The sequence below is a fragment of the Lacerta agilis genome, chromosome 8 (genome assembly GCF_009819535.1).
Source record: "Lacerta agilis isolate rLacAgi1 chromosome 8, rLacAgi1.pri, whole genome shotgun sequence".
In the NCBI taxonomy this organism is placed as follows: domain Eukaryota; kingdom Metazoa; phylum Chordata; class Lepidosauria; order Squamata; family Lacertidae; genus Lacerta; species Lacerta agilis.
Window position 1 is genome coordinate 54500622 of NC_046319.1, and position 23329 is coordinate 54523950.

Sequence of the window (23329 nt, forward strand, 5' to 3'; positions counted from 1 at the left end):
TCAATGTTTGTCAGTAGCCTCACAACAAAATCTCTGCTCATTATTGACAGCATTGTAGACCTTTTAATAGGTAGCCTTTGTCCCATTTCAGGGTTTGTTTGGGGTGTTGATGAGGGAAATACTTATATAGCATGCATTTGCTAGTGACGATGGAGTTGGTAAACCTTGGATTTGGTGTGCAGCTTGGCTTGCTTGCTGAAGTTGTCTGGAGCTGTTTGCTCTGCAAGGGTCCTCAGGTTGTGCTCTGGGTTGATCTGGGCTGTGGGGATGGCCCTACGTTTCACACTGAAGTTGGATTGAAAACTTGGACTCAAACGGCTTTGATTATCTCCCAAACATGTTTCTTTGGCTGGGGGAGGGAGTTGCTTGTAGCACAGAACTGGTGGGTGCCTGATCCAAGGTGGGAAGGGTGCTGACAGCAGAGCCCTCACCCCCCCACACACTCTGTGTTTTCATTTGAGATGTATCCATAGTTCGGGGTGCTTGGGTTGTTGTTTTTTAAGCTTCAGGTGTCCTTGGGTTGAGCTTGAGGGCCTAAAATAAATGTTAAATCCCTAAAATCCAATGAACCAAAATACAGTGAAAGAATAAGCCGCTAATTGCCTGCATTGTTTAGGCTCTAGAAGGGCAGCTTCTTACAACCGATAAATGCACTTGGTTTATGTCGTTTATAAAACCTCTGCGCTCGGGAAAGGCAGCAAAAGGTACAGGCTGAGACCCTAGTTCGAGAAAGCAACCGGTGTCTGTGTGTGCATGGTTTGGCCTCTCCCTAAATGCCCTCGTAGGCATGCATCAGCTCCGAGAAAGGCCTGCGATGCTCCTGCTTGTCACCCGCAACACGAAATGCTCTTTGTTTTTCCAGGTGACTTATTTGCTAACTTAGGCCTCTCTCTCTCTTTCTTCTCTTTTTAACAGATGAACGGGATCGGGTCCAGAAAAAGACTTTCACCAAATGGGTGAATAAGCACCTGATGAAGGTAAGCACGGGGCTGTTTCTGATTCTATCTTATCACTACCAGCAGCGAGCATGGTGGGGCAGAACCACCCTCCCAACACAGGTGTTGCTGCAGTTTACCTGGGACCAGGCAAGGCACCATGGCAGTGAGGTTGGCGCTGCACAGGTGCACTGGCAGAGTTGCTCCTGCTGTTGCGTCTGCACGGCCCCAAATTGCCCACTACCCCCTCTTGCCTTGGCTGCCTCCAGGTAAGCTGCAGTGATGCTGATGTCGGGAGGCACTGCTTAGCACCCAGCAAGAGCTTGTTAATTATCCTCTACTCCTTTATTTATTGTTTGCCCCATGGCATATGCTCAGTTTTGAAAGGCTCTGGGGCTTCTGTTTGCATGTATCCCTATTCTCAGTACTGAGAATACTAGTGTTCATTCTTTTTTTGAAAATGTAGCATGCTCTTAGTTTTTATGGCAGCAGAAACAGGCTTTGAAGTTTGAAATGTCTAGCACAGAGCTTAGTGGTGGTGGGCGATCTTTTAACTTTTCTGTAGCTAGCGCCAGTCTTTGCATGGAATATTGCCATGAATCCCACTCCTCCTCCTCCTGTTCTTGAGTTTTTTCTTACCACTACCCAACAAACCCAATGGGCAGCAGTAGGTGCCCACTGCTTTGTGTTGCTGCGTTGCCTGGGACATTCCTCGGGCAGAGCATCTGAACAGGTGTCTTCTTCCATTTTGGTCCTACAGGTGCGCAAGCACATCAATGACCTCTACGAGGACCTGCGAGATGGCCACAACCTCATCTCTCTGCTGGAGGTCCTCTCTGGTGTCAAACTGGTGAGTTTCCAGGACCCCCTCGACCCCTTTAGCCACCCTTCCTTTAGCAATCAAAGCAAAATTATCCTGCTCCTCAAACTCCTAACCAGGGGGGGTATAGGCTTCCTGTTTCACAAGACATGGACGCACAGGTGTATTTTATTACACTGGTGCTACCTTGTGCCATCCTGTAATGCTGGTCTAGGCTGGAGACCACCAGGAACTGAATCTGGTACCTTCTGCAGACCAGCCATATTCTCCCCCACTGAGCTGTGGTCCAAATGTTTGGTCCCAAAGCTGTTTCTGCATCACAGGCTCTTCTGTTTTCAAAAGCAAGGACCCTTCTTACCTCTAGGTCTCACTTAAGGTTCAGCAGAGGTGGGTTGGTTCACTTCCCAGCCAGCACCCTCACTCGGCTTCAGTTGAGTGTTTGCAATGGAAATAGCTATTATTATTATTATTATTATTATTATTATTATTATTATTAATTATCTGCGGAGGAAGGGGAAAGGACCCTGTTGTTTGTGTTTCCCCTCCTCCTCCCTGTGCATTTTGCGTGTGCTGCATTTTCCTTTTCTTTTGGGGGTGTGTGTGTGTGCCATTTTCTTCTACTCGGTGTCATTGTCTGTCCGCAATGGTTGTTAGCAAAAGGAATCTTCAGGGCAGAAGACCCTTCGGCTGGTGAAAGTGCCGTCCTGGTGTCGCACGAGCAGCGAAGAGTGTGAAGAGGAGGAGGAGGAGGATGGTGATGCAGTAGGTCAAAGTCCTCCTTGGAGCAGCGTTAACAACAACTGGCACTGGGGCACACTCAGATAATCCAGGCGTACCTGAGGTCTTGGGCAGGGATCACGTGGGCTGTCTTTTGAGAAACAGAGAATGATTCTTAACACTGATGGACTCTAAAGGCACGTGAGACCTTGCTCAAGTTATAAGCGGGCATGGCCTGGTCATTGCCTGCGTGGGTGACCATCTGGGACCTAGGTGTATGCTCCCTTGGAAAGGGCCATAGCTCAGTGGCAGAAGATCCCAGGATCAATGTCTGGTGGCATCTCCAGTAAGGGCTGGGACAGAGCCCTGCCTGAAACCCTGGAGAGCTGCTGCCAGTCAGTGTAGACAATACTGAGCTTGATGGACCAATGGGTCTGACTCAGTATAAGGCAGCTTCCTATGTTCCAATGAGTGAAGAAAGGCAGGAAATAAATTCAAGTTTGGTTTTTTATAAAGTATTTAATAACAGAAATTCCTACCCCCCTTGCCCTTTTTTGCTTTATTAAAAAAAAACCCTAAAGGTTTGATTGACTATAGATAATAAAACACCCTAAAGAATTCATTGGGAATGCAGTGACTGGAAACCACATTGGGGAGCTAGATGGGTCATTGGCCTGATCCAGCAGGCTCATGAGAAGAGCGTGCAACCATGTTGCCTCCCGTCTTTTCTCCCCTGACACCAGCCAGGTGCCTTTAGCTGTTCTTGACTACAACTCCCAGGAGCCACAGCCAGTATGGCTCTGCTAGTTGGGGCTCATGGGAGTTGTAGTTGAAAGCAACTGGAGGGCAGTAGTTTGGTAAAGGCTGCCTTACACAAACAGCCACAAGTACAGTAGAGGTACCTTGGTATAAGAACAGGCCTATTTACAAACTATTCAAAACAAAATCAAATCAAATTTTATTAAACGGTCACAGACCAAATCGTCCTCTTCAACTGAACAACGAAGCACATACAACGAAGCACATACACACGAAAAAACAGCATTTTAAAATTAAGATCTTAAATAAAATTAAACGTTTGCCTTTGCCTGCGCATTGTCAATGGATAGCTCATATTTCCTGCGTCTAATAGCAGAAACGCAGAATTTGGCAACATTAAGCGTAGTCTCAGAGACCTTGTCTTCTACTAGGGCTCTCAAGCGTTGGGATTCTGATTCAAACAAAATAAAAAATCCTTCCAGTAGCACCTTAGAGACCAACTAAGTTTGTTCTTGCTTTGAGCTTTCGTGTGCATGCACACTTCTTCAGATACAAACTTAGTTGGTCTCTAAGGTGCTACTGGAAGGATTTTTTTTTTTTTTTTTTACTATGGCAGACCAACACGGCTACCTACCTGTAACTACAAACTATTCAGTTTACGAACTCCCTAAAACCGGAAGTAGTGTCCCCGGTTTGCGAACTTTACCTCAGTCTAAGAACGGAAGCTGAACGGTGGAAGGGCACCGGCAGCAGGAGGCCTCATTAGGGAAAGCGTGCCTCGGTTTAAGAACGGTTTTGGTTTAAGAATGGACTTCCGGAACAGATTAAGTTCGTAAATCGAGGTACCACTGTATCCTAGCTCAATTTTGCTGCCCAGTGAAATTAAAGCAATTTCCCCCCAAAGGTGACCTTTTCTTCCTCTTCACAAAGTGCTGATTTTGTCCCCTCCCCCTTTCATCTCTCTTTTGTGTGGGGTCGATTTCTACTGGGGTTTTAAACGTCCACTGGATTATCTGTACGTGTTTTCTGGTGCCGGTAGCTGAGTGTGTTGATACTAACCCACGAGGTGTGAGTGCATGATGGTCTGTCTTAAGTACAACAGATCCTGCACACTTCAACAAGACATGTTATGGGTTCGCATGTGTTCTATGTTCTTGTGAGCACATGTACACCCCAGGCACATGGGGTTGTCAAGTCTCTTCCTCACCGCCACACAAGTAGAAAATAACTGTTTATGATTAATATGAAAGTCCAATGAAGGCAGTCTCTTTTCTGTTTGGGGAGGCAGACCTTTGTCCTTCCAGAAGGTATCTTATGCCTCCATAAGTTGCCATAGAGTAAAATGTAACTGCATGCTGTTTGCTTGCCCGTGTTTTGAACCACATTGTTCGTTGGAAATGTTCTTGCAGAGCATAGGATCCTGACACTTGCGTGCAGGTAGTTTGTCCGTCAGCAAAGAGTTGTGGGGAAGGGATTGCACCCCATGAGGTGGAGTGAAACAAAAGAAGGCATGTGCCTTCCATGCATGAAGGGCCAGAGCAGAGTTGGGTGGAGCATCTTTGAAAAGAGAGCATTTTTTGGTATCCTGAACACACTATACGACTAAGCCACATTTGAAGCACATCGTTTCCCTCAAAGAATTCTGCACACTGCAGTTTACCTCTCAGAGTTCCAAGTCCCAGCAACCCTTAACAGACTACAGTACTCAGAATTCTTTGAGGAAAATAATGTGCTTTAAAGGCATGGTGTGTATACAGCCTGTGAATGGTCATTCTAAATCTGGCTTCCTCTGTGCTTTGAAGTACTGGGGGTTCTTTTGTGGCCAGCTCAGCTGAAGGAGTTAAAAACAATGGTGTTAGTACAAGTTGCTGTGTTCTCTGCTGCCTCCCCCTTCTGAGGTTACCCGCTCCTTTTGCTTCCTAGCTTCCTTTGGTCTCTGCTTCTTCCTCATTCTGGCTCTTTATCTCTCCCTCCTCACTGCTGCTGCTGCAGTTGATGCAGCATAACAGCCCAGGAGCCATCTGGATGGAAGCAGCCACACTTTGCCCCATGGGCCAAAAGGCACTTGGGCCCTAGGCTTGACAACATTTGGGGGCCCCGACTGCATGGGCAACCCATATTTTTAAGGGTAGCATGAGACGCCAAGATCCCAACATGCTCCATGAACCCTAGAATCATGCAGCAGAATTGCTCAGTTGTCTTGGGCTAGCGCCGGTGTCTGAAAGCTGCTGGGTTACTTTCTCTTGGTGCATGTAGAACAATGCAATCCCTTTGACCCACATTTTCTCTTGACCCCACTCACCCCACCCTGCTATTTCTGTTCTACTCTAAAGGCTGTTTGTCTTCAGGTGTCTTGGTGATGAGAGACAGCGGAGGTTTCTTACTGGGTTTCCTGATTCTTTAAAATTTGGTCAAAAGCCGCTGTTCTGGGCAGAGCAATCTGGAGCTCATTGTTTCCCTGGTGCTCTCTTCCCAATAATACCTCCACCTGAAGTAGCTGTTTGCCCTCTTAGGGGCACAGTTTCCAAAAGCAGCAGCTGATTTTCTGGAAAACATTGAAGTGGGGAAAGGGTTGTATACCCCTAACCTCTTTCTCAGCATGATAGGCCCAGTCTGGATCTGCTCCTTCTGTGGGCTGTGATTCACCAAAATGCAGTTGTGGGTTTCTGCCATCTCTTTTTGTTTGGCCCTGAGTTACCCTCCTGCTCAGCTGGGGAACATGTGAGCCCTGGGGGTGCCCTTTTTCTGTGAAACAAGGCCCACCACCTCATACAGATTGGGAGTGCAGCCAGTTGCCACCATGCCAGTTCTTCTTCGTTCTTGCATTTTGTATGCAACTCTGGTTGAAGTTAAGCTGGAATTGGATTAGCATTCTTCTCTTTCTCTCTCTGGCTTGATCCACTAAGCTGAACGCAGCCCACCTGTCGCCATGCCCTGTGCCCTGACAGGTCCATGGCCACCTTTCCCTGTTTTTGCAAGTCCCAGATAGACTGGGAGCACAAGCAGGAGGCTTATGGAGCTCATGGTTGGCAACTGTGTTCAACTTGTTGGGTCCTCCTGCAAAAAGCTACCATTTGTAAGTGTTCTCGAGCTAAGGTGTGCTTTGCCCACCTGTTGATTATGACATTTTTACAAATGAAAAACAGGAGCCCCTGCTATCAGCTGTTGACCTGCTTGCCTCTTTCCTAGCCATCTTTCTCTGTCCAGTTGCTTTGTTCTTCTTACCTTTTCAAATGAAAGCTTTTAACCCCTGCTTGGGCCATTTGCAGATCTGAACACACAAAAGCAAAGAGGCCTGTCATCTGCTGATGGTCTGGTCTTCTTTTGAGCTGTGCAACCACACTTTGCATTAGTGGCCCATGCTCAGGTCCTTAAGAAAAACTGAGGAGGCAGATTGAAGGGAGCAACCAGTGTGGGTGCCAGGACACCTCTCAAGTAGATTCACATTTTTTCCTGGAGTGATGAAGAAGGTTTGCCGGCCGACTGGAGATGAATCCTCGTGTCTTGCTCCAAGGGATGCTTGAGTTGAGTCTGCTCTGTGTCTCTTTCAGCCACGGGAAAAGGGCCGGATGCGCTTCCACCGACTCCAGAATGTGCAGATTGCCCTGGATTTCCTGAAGCAGCGGCAGGTAAGACCCCTCCCCAACACACCTTTCATGGAAGAGAGGACTGTCAATGGTTGTTAGCCAAGCTGGGTATGCTCTGCCTCTGCATTTGGAGGCCGCACTGCTTCAGAATACCAGCTGTTGGAAACCACAGGAAGGGAGAGTGCTCTTGTGCTCTGATCCTGCTTGCAGGTTTCCCACAGGCATCTGGTTGGCCACTGTGAGAACAGGATGCTGGGCTGGTCTTCCGATAAATTTAATGACAAGAGAGCCTGACCAAGAATTTCCAGGAATTGTAGCTAGCATAGTGCCCTCTGGATGTTTTGGACTGCAGCTCTCATTGGCCCCGGGTGCCATGCTGGCTGGTGCTGATGGGAGTTGTAGTCCAAAACACATGGCGGGGGGCACCAGCTGGGCCAAGACTTGCCATCTTAACTGCCTCCTGAAGGGTAGCCCTGTTTAGGGAAGTTTTTAATGTTTGACGTTGTCGCTTTTTTATTATTAATTTTCTGTTGGGAGCCGCCCAGAGTGGCTGGGGAAACGCAGCCAGATGAGCAGGGTATAAAGAATAAATTATTATATTACTATATTACATTATATTATATTACCAGGATTGTTTGGGGAAAACTGTAGCAGTTTGTGTGACAATTCCTTGGATGGAACTGGGGGTGTCTCCCTGTTTCTGTGTGAGCTGACTTAATATACCTGTCTCAGCGCTGTTAAAATTGGGTGGGTGGGAGCACTGTCTTGTCAGTGTGCCGGAGCAGCGCGGACCAAGGTGGTTCTGCATTCACTGACGAAACTCTGCCCACGATCTCAGGCAGCGCCTCCTTTTCCTGCTTGTTCTGTCCTGATGCTTCTGTTCTAAAAGGAAGATGATGACAAGGGTGAGGAACGGAGGTGAGATTTATTACCCTGACTCCCTGGGGCCTGCTGGCTTAGATGAAGGCACGTGCCCTGCCCTGGGGAGTGTTAACAGCTTAATGATAGCTCCTCGCCCTGTGTTTAAAAGGAGCAGCAGAGTCTTGCTGGAGGCTCTTGGTAGCTGGTTCCTCCACACAGACGCTTCAGAAAAGCCTCCTCCATCTTGTTATTTCAAAGGGCAGGAGAAATTGCTTGTTGAGGCACATTGTATGCAGGGCTATTAAAAAACAACAACAGAACAACCACCCCAAGTACCCCATAATTCCAGGGTGAGAAACATACAGCCTCCAAGAACCATTGTGAATCCTCAGATCACTCTTCGGTGTTTCTAGCCTGTGGCCATTTTCGGGTGGGATTCAGTCGCACATCAGCAAATTCAGGTTGTACAATTAAAGTTGGATTTGTGTTCCTGTGCGACAAACCTGCTTTCCCACCCCCCTGAAAGCCATTGGGGAATGAACTGGAAAGTATAACAATTGCTTGACTCAGTACAAGCAAATCAGAATGGATGCTCAATGTTCAGTGAACAGTGCTTGGGTGCTGCTCTGCACATCCCTGCCTAGAAACACTCGTGTTGGGGATCTGGGGAACGAGGAGAGATTCTCCCTCACAGTAGAGATCACTTCCACACAGCCCATTTATTCATTCTGATTTATTTGCAGGGAGGTTAGACTATGTTGACTGTTTACTGAGAACATAGGAAGATGCCTTCCTATGGTCCATCTAGCTCAGTATTGGCAACACTGGTTGGCAGCAGTAGCTCTCCAGGGTTTCAGGCAGAGAGTCTCTCCCAGCCCTTTGTGGAAATCATTAATGCAGCAATGATTTTCCTGTCGCTGTGGAGTGTCATAGATGCTGGAGTTTTCTAGCTGGCAGTGGCTCAGAGTTGGTTGACCAGAATCACATGATTTCCTCAACTTCTGGTCTGTAACTTTTGTATCTTGGCTTGAATTACTTGCAAGCTGCCAACGGGGATTATTTATTAACAAGATGTATATATAATTATTTTTTTAAAGACCCACCAAAAAACTCAACCTGAATTGCTTACATAAAATAGTGTGAAATATTCATTTTTTAAAAACATTGCAATAAAAACAGACTTTAACAAATTATCAAAATAGAGACAACAGCAACAAAAGGTATTAGCTGCTATCAAAAACGGTACAATGAAAGTGCCTCCCAGTGAATATTCATAGGCAGGAAGGTGCCCCTGACCTGCAAGCTCCTGGTTTGATCCTTGCTGTACCCAAACATTCTGGTCCTCTCAGTGCCAGCAGTAATTTGGGTCTTAAGGGCTTCCATTCAGCAGGGTGTGGGAAGTCTTGGAGTGATGGGAGAGGAGAAGATTTAAGATGGAAAGGCACATATTTTGGCACTGAGACAGTTTGAGTCCCTAAGGTCTTCTTTCCCTACTGCACCGCCATCGACTATCAATGTGCTCAGGGCCAATAAATCCTTATGAATGCAAGTCACAGTTCTGCAAGTTTCAGCTGAACTTCAGAGTTGGTTATGGACCATAATGCAGTTCACGTTTGTGATCAATGGTTCAGAAAACCGTTGTGAGCACATTATGGGGTTTGGTGCAAGAGAGCATCGTTGTCAACTATTCCTCAGCCATTGGCTGGGCTTTGAAGAAGCATTTCACCTTTGAAGCCTCTCCCCACCCTGCCTCCGTTCCAAAACTCTGTGGATAAACTAAGCATTTCCTCCAGTGTCAGGTCCTGAGGCAGTTGTGGTCTGAGGTTTTATTAACTGGGTTGGTTGTGTAATGCAGAGGGGTGGGGTGAGCAAGTTTGGGCTTGCATCTTACGTGGTCGGCAGATTTTTTAAAAGATAGCATGGGAGGCGGTGAAGGGATAAGCAATCTAAATCAGACTGGCGAAAGGCAGCTCTAAAACACTGCCGTGAAATATACAGTATGAGCAGAAGCCCTTGGAGAAATGGGATATGTGAAACAAAGCAGGGACCTCGGTGCACTCATGGAGAGGAGGTTCCCTGATCCTACTGCAAAGCCACTCCCCACTGTGCAGTGTAGTGGAGCTTGAAGGGGAACTATTTGCTCAGTGCTAGAGCATGTGGTCTGTGCATGTTGTGTCCCAGATTCAGTCGCCACCATCTCTGAGGACCTCCAGCAATGAGGTTGAGAAATCCATTAGAAAGCTGCTGCTGGTCCAGTTAGGCCAGCCTTCCCCCACCTGGTGCCCTCCAGATGTTTTTGCTGGGGCTGATGGGAATTGTAGTCCAAAACATTTGGAGGGCACCAGGCTGACAAAGGCTGAGTTAGACAGTACTGGGCCAAATAGACCAATAGCAGATTTGTGTATTTACACTGTTGTTTGAGGGATTCTTTCCAAGGGGCAGCATTGAAGACTTGCCAGCTGATGCGCACTCTCAAATACCTGCGCATATGTGTCCTATAGCTAAGGAGTTTTAGAGGCTGCAGAGCTACCACTCAGCTTGCTGTTTGGTTATGCTCTGCACAAGTGCCTCCATTTGAAATCTGCATAGAGGTGGAGGAGCAGAGGAAGAGAGGGGGAGGAGGGGTAAAGGAAGGCATATACAGAGGGAGAGGGCAGACACTGGGTTGAGTCTGCACACATGAAGGGATGTAGTTTCAAAACCCAAGGGGTGTATGTGTGTGTGGGTGTGTTTTCATTCATTCATTCATTCATTGATTCTCAGGAACTACTTTTGATACCCACATAGGCATTTTCAGATAGTTGTTTCATCATAACATTCCTTATACTCCTTTAGATTTTTGAAAGTGATAAGTCAGACTTGTAGATTTAAAAAGAAGAAGAAGTTAGGATTATGGCTGATAATAAATTACAGGGAAAGAAAGGAAGAGGAAGAATCATATTATTATTATTATTATTTTATTTATTGCATTTCTATCCCACTCCCCCCCCAAGGAGCTCATGGTGACATCCATGGTTTCCCCCTTAATCATTTAATAGAATCAGAGTTGGAAGGGGCCCTGAGGATCATTTAGTCTAACCCCCTGCAATGCAGGAGTATGCAGCTGCCCCACATAGGGACTGAACCTGCAACCTTGGTGTTATCAGCACCAGGCTCCATCCTCATTTAATCCCCTAAACAACCCTGTGAGATAGGTTAGGCTGAGAGGCAGTGACCAGCCCCAGTTCACCAAGTGAGCTTCATGGCTGAGTGGGGATTCGAACCCTGGTTTCCCAGGTCTTAATATGACACTCTAACCACTATACCACAAAGGAAAAGAATTATATGATGCTGTATTGTCATTTTTTAAAAAATCCTGTAATTAATAAAAAGTACCATTTTTTCTATAAATTTGTCTTCTTGAGTATGTAATAGGGCCATAGGTACTGGCCGTAGGTACTGGCCATAGTACTGACATAGGAACCAGACACACAAACACACCCAAATCAACTGACAGCACAGCCACTCTTATGGGCCAGGATTTTCAACATGGCCAGTCTATAGTCATACACATATTTCTCAGAGCTTCAGAAGTCTCAAGAAACACCAATTTCAAATTTGCTGTGATTAGAATGCAAGGAGCTGATGGCTTGTGGTTTCCTTATGTTTATTTTATCCAACAGTTTTTGTTGTTTGTTGTTTTTCTGCCGCTAGGATATGCTTGTTCCTTCTTCACGGTAGGGGTCCAGAAATCCCAGACACTCTAGGTGGCGCTGTTGAGCTGCATCAGGCTATTGGCTTTAGTAACACCCTAATACAAGACAAAATGCAAACACTGAGCAGGCCTATTTTTTAATGTTAATATTGGCACACGCTGTATAGGCATTATGTATTTGAACAGAATGAAAGCATAACGAAGAGGGAGGGAGAGAACCTGCCTCCTAAAGGTGCCAGGTTGGCCCAGTGAAAGAGAAATGCCTCCAGAGATGAAAGTGGGGCATCATGCCCTTCCTAGAGCGACCCACCCTGTCGGGGCTCTTTGCTTTGAATAGTACTGACTTCAGGAGCTTGCTACCGCAATGGCTTTTAAAAAAGCGGACAACTTTTGGAGGAGGGTGTCTGGCAACTGCTATTAGTCATGGTAAATAAAACAAGGCCTCCATATTCATTTTGGGGAGAATATTTTGGGGGAATAACAAACAAGTAGAAATGAATGGTATAGCAGCAGGTAATACCCAGAAGCAGTATTAATACCATAAGGAAGTGGGGTTAGACTTGTTCGAGTGTATATACCCCAGAATTGTAGAGATGGAAGGGAGCCCAAGGTTCATCTAGTGCAGCTCTCTGCTATGCAAAGGAGCACAGGATCCATTGTCATGTATAATAAATATCTATTTATTTTATTTCATAAAATATGCATATAAAAAAGACCAAAGCAATAAAATTACCACTAAAAAAATTACAGCCATAATTTAAGACTTACAGAAAGTTAGAACCACGATAGAATAGACTAAAACAAATTAACATCTGGGTAAGCTACCGGTAGTCTAAATAAGAGAATGTCTTCAGCAAGTGCCAAAAAGAATACAGTGAATGTGACTGCCTGATATCAATAGGCAAGGTTGTTGCCGCCACACTAAATATTCTGAATAAATAGCAAGATAATGAATATATGCAATTTGTGCAAAGGGTTTCAGGCTGAATCCGCAGTATCTGCAGTTAATATCTTGTACCCAGATAAGGAAAGGCCTTTTCTTGGGACCCTGGAGAGCTGCTGCCAGTCAAAAAAGACTTTACTGAGCTAGATAGGCCAATAATCTGGCTCCGTATGAAGCAGCTTCCTGTGCTCACATGCTTGTGGCATGGGTATTGCCATGCTGCCTTCCCTGCTTGTGGTCTTCCTGCAGGCACCTGGGGTTGCATGGACCTCCAGATGGGCTATGTGGGCCTTTGATCTGAACCAGCATGATGCCTCTGGGTTCCCAAGGCTGTCAACCTTCCCCATCTTGGTGCCTTCCCCGTGTTTTCAGTTACAACTTCATCAGCAAGACTGATGGGAGTTGTAGTCCAAAACATATGGAAGGCACCAGGGTGAGGAAGGCTGTCCTAGGCAATGAGGCAGCAGTCAGCACTCTCTGCTTTCCACCCACATCTTCATGTTTGTTTGCCCTCCAGGTGAAGCTGGTGAACATTCGCAATGATGACATAACGGATGGGAACCCCAAGCTGACACTGGGACTGATCTGGACCATCATCTTGCATTTCCAGGTAAGAAGTTGGTTTCTCTCATCTTTGAACATCAGATAGAAAGAGATGGATACTGCATCCAGGATCCAGCTCAATTTAACATCTGTAGGGTGAGGTCTGCATTTTATGATGAATCCTAATTGGTCTGTTAGCATATCCTAGTGTCATGGAGACCAGAACATTGGAGGATATGCAGCTGCTCTTGCTGATTGTTTGCATAATTCATCCATTAATGACTGACCATGTGATCATGTATACAGGCCTTTTGATCAGCAATGAAGTAATTGGGAAGGCTGTTGTTTGCTTAGCTGAGCTGGAGATCTTTGGAGTTTTTTTGGAGTACTGGGGATGGAATCTGGAAATTACTGTGTCTTTGAAGGATGGATGCTGTGATCCCACATTAATAGGACAGTGTTCCTCCCAAAATAATTTTCTGTAATTAATCTAGGAGCTCACAAAAAATCCTAGGATTTTTGTTCAGCATCTGAGGCAGCTGTGCTTCCTCAGCTTGGTAGTTTGGGTCTCTGCTTAGGGTCTGAACATCTCAACACGTGTGTTGGTGGTTATTTGTTTTTACAAAGTAATTTTGTCATAGGACAGTGATGAGGAGCCTCTGGTCCACCAGATGTTGTTGGACTGCAGTGCCTTTCATCCTTAATTGGCTGATGGGAGCTGGAGTCCAACACATAAAGGGCCAGAGGTTTCCTACCCCTGGCATGGGAGAATGCAAATAATACTATATTCCTAGTGCAGCCATAAGGAGAACATTATTTCCATTTCACAGCTGGCCCATGTGTTGCTCAAGGTCACATGCAAAGTCTATGGCCGGGGGGGGGGGACTGACCCCAGGTCTTTCCATTTCTCTCCTTTGTCGGCTCATAAATTTGCAAGCAAGTTACACCATGCACATTATTGGCTGCATGCTTTTCATTATTTGGTTGCAAGAAATGGCTATATTTTATAATTGGATTATCCCCACAACACCTGGATGGTGTCAGTTGAGAAGTGCCTTCAGGCATAGCAGCTGTTTGGTCATGAACTCTGCTGTGATAGAGTGACCAGTGTGTCGCCTTGCTGTTGGTATGCCTGGGTGGTGGTCCTTGTGTGGGAAGGCTGTCAGGAACTGCCATGGGATGCCAATTGGACCAGGGGACCATCCATGCCATTCTCTTGAGTAGTTCTGGTAGCTCACATGTTTCTTGTAGAACTGAGTAAATAGATATTTGTCTCCACCCCTTTATCTGATGGATGTGAGGTTTTCCTCTCTGTGGCATTCTGCTGGGACAGGTGCTTTGAATGCTCCCCATGGGATGAACATTGTGCCCTACAATCTGCATACATGGTACTGTTGGCAATCCATGTGTGGACACCTCCTTCCACCCACACTGTCTCCTCTCACCAATGGAAACCTGGTTCACTTTTGCTAGGAAGTGGGGCAAATTTGATGGCAACTGAGTGAGTGAGTGAGTGTGTGTGTGCCATTGAATCCGATTTTGTCGAAGTAGATGCCCTCCTCATGGCGGCTAGGTGTGGACTAGAAGCCTCTTTAAAACACACACACACAATTCCTCATTTTGAACGATCATAGCAAAAGAAGGCACAGCAGATACCAAAACAAGTGACATCTACACATATACTGCAATTCTGTACTAATTAGATACAGGCCAACATTTTAAACCAAGAAAGAGTCCACAAAGAGTTTGGAATTCCCAGAAACACTTGGACTTGGAGTGGAAGATTATCACGGATCATTCCGTCTACCACATTGGGTGTGAAGGAGGATTAGCCCAGGCTGGGCCGCAACATATTCCCAAGTGTAGAGATCATGAGGACAACCCCCTTGCAGAAGCTAATCAGTTTTGGGTCTGGACAGTGCCTGGAGACCACATTCAGGATTCATGTTGGCAGGATGGCTGATTCAGGCCTTTAAATTTTTAAGATGAGCCAGTCATTTTTAGTATCATTCTGCATTGTTTTTAATGGTATTTTATAAGGGTTATTTATTTATTTATTTATTATTTAGTTATTTAGAGCATTTGTACACCACTCTTCAGCTCAAAAGGCTCCCAGAGTGGGCTTACATACAAATCAATTCAAAAGGACACCTGGAGGGCGCCAGGCTGCCAAAGGCTGATTTTGAGGTTGTTGGCTTCAAAATCTTACATATACTGCTGGAAAAGGTATTGATTCCCCACCCCACCAAAAAAAAAAAACCTCCACATTGGATGTGAGGGATCTTTGTTGTCTGTGGACACTAGATGGTGTTGCTGTACTGAGAAAGAAGGGGATGGAAGAACTGGAGGGGTTGATGGCAGTGGGCCTCTGTGAGCCTGCATTTTTGGTGCCCAGGAAGTGCTTCAGGGTCCCTGCTGCTCCACTGACTTTATATGAGAACAGCTACCAGCCCTGGAGAAAAACTAGTCAACGAGAATGAGCTTGGCTAGAGCTTAACAGCTCCCAACTGGAGAGTTTTCTGGGATATCAATTGCTTGTTGCAATTCAAGATGAATCCCTTTCTCTCCTTCGCATCCCCCCAACAAATTGGAATTATGGGGATTCTTTTTTGGCAATGTGGCTGTCTTGTGGAGTACCCCAAGGATCAGTACTGGGACCTGTGGTTTTTAGTCGGTGCTTAAAAATCTAGAGTTATAGGTGAGCAATGAGGTGACCAAGTTTGCTGAAGAAACTAAATTGTTCAGGATCGTTAAAACAGAAAGAGATAGTGAAGATCTCCAAAAGGACCTCTCCAAACCGAGTGAACAGGCAGTAAAATGGCAAATGCAATTCAGTGCAAACAAGTGTAAAATGCTGCATGTTGGGGCAACGATTCTTAATCTCACATATATTTTCTCATGGGGTCTGAATTGGCAGGGACAGGCCAAGAATAAAACCTTGGAGTCAGAGTGGCTGGGGCAACCCAGTCAGATGGGTTGGGTACAAAATTATTACTGTTATTATTATTTATTACAGTGGTACCTTGGATTACGAACTTAATTCGTTTCGGAGGTCTGTTCTTAACCTGAAACCGTTCTTAACCTGAGGCGTGCTTTTGCTAGTGGGGCCTCCTGCTGCCACCGTGCACGATTTCCATTCTCATCCTGGGGCAAAGTTTGTAACCTGAGGTACTACTTCCGGGTTAGCGGAGTTTGTAACCCAGAGTGTTTGTAACCTGAGGTACCACTGTATTATTATTATTAGATTAGATAGCTAGAAGAAGACATAAACCTGGTGTGTTGCTGAACAAATCTGTGTTGTAGCCACATTTGGAATACTATGTACAGCTCCGGTCACCTCACCTCAAAAGAGGATATTGCAGAGTTGGAAAAGTTTTAGAAAAGGGCAACCAAAATGGTCAGGGGGTGCAGCGACTCCCTAAGAGGAAAGGTTGCTGTGCTTGGGACTTCTTAGTTTAGAGAGAAGGCGAGTAAGAGGTGACATGATAGAAGTTTATAAAATTATGCTTTGGCATCGAGAATGTGGATAGAGAAAAGTTTTTCTCCCACTCTCATAATACTAGATCTTAATCATGTAGTAGCTAACAGTTGCAGGGAGAAGGTGGGCCAAAGCTGAAAATGAGCTCAGATTTGCAGATGACACCCAACTTGGAGGGGTAGCTGCAGAAGTCAAAGTTGAGATTCAAGATGACCTTAACAGATTGGAGAACTGGGCTCAAACTAACAACATGAATTTCAGTATGGACAAGTGTAAGGTTCTGCACTTAGGCAGAAAGAACCAGCTGCATAAATATGAGATGGGGAACACCTGGCTTGCTAGTAGTACATGCGAAAAGGATCTAGGGGTCTTAGCGGGCCACAAGCTTAACAAGGGTTAACAGTTACAGGTAGGTAGCCGTGTTGGTCTGCCATAGTCAAAACACAATAATAAAAAAAATTCTTTCCAGTAGCACCTTAGAGACCAACTAAGTTTGTTCTTGGTATGAGCTTTCGTGTGCATGCACACGAAAGCTCATACCAAGAACAAACTTAGTTGGTCTCTAAGGTGCTACTGGAAAGAATTTTTTAATTTATTTTATCGGTTAACAGTGTGATGCAGCAGCAAAAGAAGCTAATGCTATTCTAGGCTGCATCAACAGAAGCATAGTGTCCCAATCCTGCTCTATTCTGCCTTGGTCAGAGCACATCTGAAATACTGTGTCCAGTTCTGGGCATCACAGCTTAAGAAGGATGTTGACAAGCTGGAACATATGAAGAGGAGGTTGACCAAGATGATAAAGGGTCTGGAAACTAAGCCTTATGAGGAATGCTTGAGGGAGTTGGGTATATTTAGCCTGGAAAAGAGGAAACCATCTTCAAATATCTATTTGCAGCCATTGTTGCCTTGTTCACAGCCTTCTGTTTCTGCATGTGGGTGGATGAGGGGAAGCATCAGCTTTATCCAAGCACAGGCAACTGGTCTGCTAGTCCCTCTTTGCCACTCTGTGTTGGCCCTTTCATCAACGACTAGTGTTGTGCTGGAAGACTTTTGTTCCCAATCCAGCTTCTGTTGGGGAAAGCTAAATTAGGAGTAGTTGGGTCAGAATGCCAATGGGGCTGAGCATCTGAATGGGCATCTAATTGAAAGTAATGCAATGTGCATTGGGAGGTTCTGGAGGGCAAAAAATATCTGTAGAGAGAGTGGCTTGGCAAAGTATATCACTCCCGACCAATGGCAAAGTCAGTTAGTTGTACATATACAGATGAAAGAAGAAAGAAACAGATTATTATTTTTTAAATGGGACATCCTTTATTTGTGTAATGTGAAATCTTGCTCTAATATGTTAATAAAATTACTCCTCAACACTGCTTTGACAAGCATATTGTGATAATTTTCTTGAAAGAGAACAATAAATGAACACCATGTGGATAGACAGGTAGTGCATCTGAACACTCCCAAACCCTGTCCTGCCACAATTGCCCTACCCTTTTTTCTTGCCACCCTTTACTGTGAGGTCCCAGAACAGGTCACAACAATTTAAAAACACAATATCAAGACCAGTTGAAACAGATTACGAAAAAGTTAACAGGGTTGGTCCTAAAGTATATTTATCAGTTGCATCTTCAGCATACAACAAAAACTATGTAATTTATAATATTTGATACTTCATTGTTCATGCATGTGCTGAAGCAAGACCTTGCTTATTATCAAAAGCTTTTGCTGCCATAAATGTATTAGTTTTTAAAGAGTGCCTTTTGATGGAAAGGTAGGAAACAAATTTAGCAAAACAGGACTCTTGGGCTCCATAATTTCATGCTGGACTCTGTATCACTCTGTATCCCCTCCTCCTTTCCAGGATTTTCAAGACTGTATGCCAACGCCTTTGCTGTTGGGGTGCAGTGCAGTACAGTCTTTCTACACCTTGTAATTGGAAGAATATTATTTGCAACATTAGAAATCTTAGTGCTTCAGGCACTCACTCTCAGCATGCATCCAGTGCTTTTTCTTGTAGCAGAACTGCATATATAGACCAAATGGAGTCCCTGTTAAATTAATTTGTCCCTAATTAATTTCCCACACAGATCCTGTTCTGAAGTAATAATAATAATAATAATAATAATAATAATAATAATAATAATAAATTAGTATGTATATCCTGCCTTTCTCCTAAGCTGGAATTCAAGGTGGCTTATGCATTTAAAAGCATTACAAAGTACAAAGTAAGAAAAACAAACCACTTAAAAACAATAATTAAGATACATCATAACAGAAAATCACCCCCGCTTATCATTACCCCCAATTCACAACTACAGTAATACCTCCACGAACGTCCACCTCGTCTAGCATCCATTCCAGCGAACGTCTGCTGCAAACCTGGAAGTACCGGAACGGGTTACTTCTGGGATTGCTGCTCACGCATACGCAGAACCGCTAAATCGTGCTTCGCACATGCGCAGAAGCGCAAACCGTTGCACGCACGTGCACAGATCTAGAGAGGATCTCGGCCACAAAACAAGGTACAACTGTAAATATATAATATATAATTTCCCCAAATTAATATCCTACCCACGAGGTGCTCTGGGAGCTTTTTAAAATTCCACCCTTCCTTTCTCATCATTTTAAAAACCAGCGCCTTTGCCATGTCATTGCAACAGTACTACGTGGTGGTATAGGATATGTTCCATTGAACTTGGTGGGATCAGAGTGCGGGCAAATGCTCTTCCTCCAAATTGTCAGAGGTGCATGGAACCTCTGAAGATAGTAGATGCTTCTTCACCCCTCCTCCCAAAGCTCCCCCTGACAACCTATCCACCCCCTTGCCTTTTCCTTCTCTCATTCTATCTGGGACACCCCACAGTGACAACTCTGAGCACCCCTAATAAACTACAGTTCCAAGACTTCTTTGAGGGAAGCCATTACTTTTGACAGGAGTATCCTAGTGTTTTAGGTGTATGGTGCAAATATGGCCTGAGTTCAAAATGTGGCATTGCAGCCCTGCTGCATTTGGGGGTCCCCCTTCTCATTCCACTGCGAGGGGCCCTGAACATTTGTACCAAAGTCCTGCCCCTGACAGTGCTGCTGGTCTTATGTGCAAGGAGGGCCCCTTCATAGGGATCTTTCCCTCAACTCTCTGCCAGAGTTTCTGCCCTCTTTCAAGTTGTTCATCAGGCTCCATACATATCCCCCATTGGACAGAGACTCAGAATTGCCCTGCCTCCCTCAGTCAGGTTGGCCAGAGGCATGAAGGATCTGGCTTCCCATTGGGTCATGCTGTTGCCATGGCAACAGTGTGTGTGTTGGGGGGGGACAGCAGAAGGAAGACGGGGATGGCAGCGCTTGCTTGCTACTCTTGAGCAGCTTGAGAAAGGCAGCAGAGTGCAGTGCTGCATGGGTGCCAGGGAATATTTTTGTGGGTACATCATGGCCCACAGGTGATGTGTTGGGGAGCCAAGCTTGGATCCTTGACTTGTTTAGACTGCTCGATTTTGAATTGCATTCTTGTATTGCATCCTTTTCCAAATAGAAGCCCCCCCCCCCCGCCACCTTGCTTTACCTCAGTGTGGAGGCCATCATTGTAGGCCATTGCTACAGGTGCTACATAATACATTTTGTAAGCGTTTGTAAGAACTCCGTCTTTCAGTGTGGCAGCAACTGTACTTTGGAATTCCCTGCCTATTGAGATCAAGCAGGCTTCTTCACAGTACTCTTTTTCAGGCCCTGCTAAAAGCGTTCTTGTTTAAGCAGGATGCTTAGGAAGTTGAGATTATTTTAATCGCTTAGCAGTATTTTATCTTTTTGCATGTTTTAAAGTATAGTTGTTGATTTTTCTCGATGTTATCGTTGTTATGTTTTTGAAAACTGCTTTGAGGTTGTTGTTTTTTCAATCAAGCGGTATATAAATTTTATGAAACAAAGAAATAAAATAAATCTCATGGGGGGTATATTGAGCAGCTGTCTTGCCTACTTCCCTTTGGCTCTACCTGTTATATTTTCATTTCTGGGTTGGGCTAAGTAGAGTGAATAAGGAAGGACGACTGGAAGGATGGGATTGATATTATTATTATTATTATTATTATTATTATTATTATTATTATTATATCCTACCTTTTACCCCAGACCAGGACTCAAGGTTGCTTATAGATAAAAATGCACAATAGAGATAAAATACAAAAAGCTAAACACATATAAAAGATAATCATTAAAAAGTAATTATACATATTATAGGTATTATAGTATGTATTATAGGTATTTCTTAACTGCTCTGTTGTGACAGGTTATTGTGACCCACATTCTGATGTTTCACTGTTGTGATTATTGAGGCTTTTTAGTTGTTTCTCTCTCTGTGTGTGTGTCTCTCTCTCTGTCTCTGTCTCTGTCTCTGTCTCTCTCTCTCTCTCCCTCCGTAAGTCACCTGGTGACTATTTTTGGATTAGGTGATTAATACACCACATCACATCAACTAAGTAGCAATCTGTGCCCCCAGACATGTAACTTCTCCTCATATTTACCATTTGGTGCCCACAACAATGAAAGTGACACTTAAAATATGGGCTCCTAATGCTAATGCATGTTGCTGTGTCCCTGTGAGCTAGATGCATATGATAAGTGATTCTCCACATTGTTGAAGCTCTTGTTCATTTTGGGGTCTGGCTTTTGGTATATTTAACTGGTTCTGCTCTGTCCATATCAAATGATAAGAGCTGCCTTGGCTGGGAAGATCCAATTCACCTGAATGTCCACCTGAAATTTGGCACGTAATGCACTGAAAGCTTTGTGGGGTGGGTGGTACCATTTTATCACTCTATTTATTTATTTGAATCATTCTTTTTTAAATTAGTGCTAACACTTTTCTGGCTTTTTTCTTTTCTTTTAATCATGAAATACCACTTAAATAAGAGTACCAGAACACTATAATGGCAATTATAAAAAGGAGACGATAAAAAACCACCTTTCCAGTCATTGTCTTTCTAGCTAATGTGGTTAGCAGTTGTGACTAGAAAGTCTCCCATCCTCCTTTAAAACAAAACAAAACAGTACAGTATAGGATTATAGTATTACTCAACTACAGCACACTTTCATTTACATGGAATTTCATCAATATTTTAAAATATTTATAGCAGGAAAAACATGTTAGTGCCAATGAAAAGATCAATAAAACAAATAAACAGGATGATTAAACTTTGCGGTGGGTGCTATTTTAAGTGTACCCTTCTTCAGTCTGGTGCCCTCCATCTGCTTTAGACTGCAGTTCCTGTGGCTGGTGGGAGTTGAATGTGCTGGAGGTGAATGTGCTGAGCTGTGGTAGATTCATGTCTCCTTTAAGTCACTGCCCACATCAAAATCCCACCCTTTAAAAAAGACAGAAGAAGATCACCAGGGTATTTTGCTTATGTCTAGCTTGTGCTTCTGTTCTAGAAACTTACTATGGATTTTCTGTAGCCTGAGGGTGCTTCCAGATGGGCGCTTTTTGTTGAATGGGTGTTCCTCATGCATGCCACTTATACCCAGCACAATGTTGTTGTATCAAATGCCAGCCCATATCTGAGCCCCCCCCCCCCGGTCCCATTTAACCTACCGGTAGATTTACTGGAGATTTGATAAATTAATGCTCTGTTGTCTGCAGACCATTTGCTATATCTCAAATGACCTGTTGATAAATTAAGCACCTACCTGGTAGCACACTAAGAAATGACAGAAGAACCAGAAAGAAAATGCAGGATGACAATCACTAGGATGGTGGCATAGTGTGGATGGTCCATAAAAAAAAAAATGAATGATTGACACATGGCAATTCTGCACATCACTTAGTGTGGAAGCACTCTGGACAGACCTATAGGTTTCCCCCCACTTATATGCAATCAACTAGTTCACGACTATGTATATGTGTGATGCTGGGTAATAAATAAATGATTTAATTAAAGTTGGAAATGGTGGGAGAGAGCTGGAGATTCCTCAAGGCTTGCGATGAGACCCTCCCCAGAGCCCGAAGAGGACATCAGTGAGGGCTGAGGAAGCCCCAAAGAAACTGGAGGCGCAGCGGGACTTTGCTTAGGCTGCTCAGCCTCCCTACCTAACAGCTGTTGCGCTCTGTTGCGCAGCCGCTGCTGCCACTTTCCCATGCATCCTCCAACCTCCAGATGGCCCCAGAGCTTTAATTCTAGTTGCAGATATTTTTGGATCCAGTATTTTTGATATCAATTGAATGTAACCACTGCGCAAGTGGGGGGACATCTGTAGACTTTCAAAACTAGGGCAGAGACTGATATGAGGCCTCCTTCCTCATATTTAATTTACCACTTAACTCTCACAAGTGGTAAATTTCTAAAGTGATAGGTGCTGGAATTCTACATTCTGTCCCAGAAAGCATTCCCCCGTAGTCTTAGTGTACTTATTTTATTTATTTAAAACATTTATATGCTGCTTAATATTTGAGAATGTCGTAGCAGAGTAAAGAAAACTAACAACAACAACAGCAGCAGCAGCAATAGTAAAATACAATAATACTCTTTCTAATACCCACAGTGATCAAGCAAATGCATCAACCATTATCAGTCATCAGAGAATGCTTGGGGAAAATAGGGAGGTAGGAAGGTGTTTAGCATGTGCCAAAATAATAAAGCATAGTTCTGCAGGGGATGTGCATTTTGGGGATGGGATGTATTTACTCAGTAGGTGAAGCCGAAATGGCTGTCCTGACTGGGGCTAATGGGCGTTGTAGTCCAGAATATATGGAGGGCACCAGGTTGTCGAAACCTGGTGCAATGGATGCTGCTTTGATTATCCAGGGACACCTGCTTGTTAAACAGTCAGCATCCCTCCTTGACTTCTGGACATCCCAAAAACCTTAGCTTCATATTCACGATCGAGGGAGATTGTAAAATCATGTTTACCATGATGATTTTCAGGGACAGATGCAAGTTTCAAATGCCTGGATATCAAATATTATAGGTGTAACTGAGCTGGAGAGTCCCCCCACCCACCAAACACCT

At 44.5% G+C, this 23329-nt stretch overlaps 1 protein-coding gene across 5 annotated transcripts in view; it reads left to right on the forward strand.

Moving 5' to 3' along the window:
* The window catches only part of LOC117051320 (microtubule-actin cross-linking factor 1-like), a 145213-nt gene that overhangs the window by 100425 nt on the left and 21459 nt on the right, over nucleotides 1–23329 (forward strand). For all 5 annotated transcript variants that reach the window (XM_033157598.1, XM_033157602.1, XM_033157597.1 and 2 more), the window contains 4 exons: nucleotides 916–977; nucleotides 1696–1785; nucleotides 6783–6860; nucleotides 12834–12926. In XM_033157598.1, the coding sequence (XP_033013489.1) occupies nucleotides 916–977; nucleotides 1696–1785; nucleotides 6783–6860; nucleotides 12834–12926 (323 nt within the window). The remainder of the gene's footprint in view (nucleotides 1–915; nucleotides 978–1695; nucleotides 1786–6782; nucleotides 6861–12833; nucleotides 12927–23329) is intronic.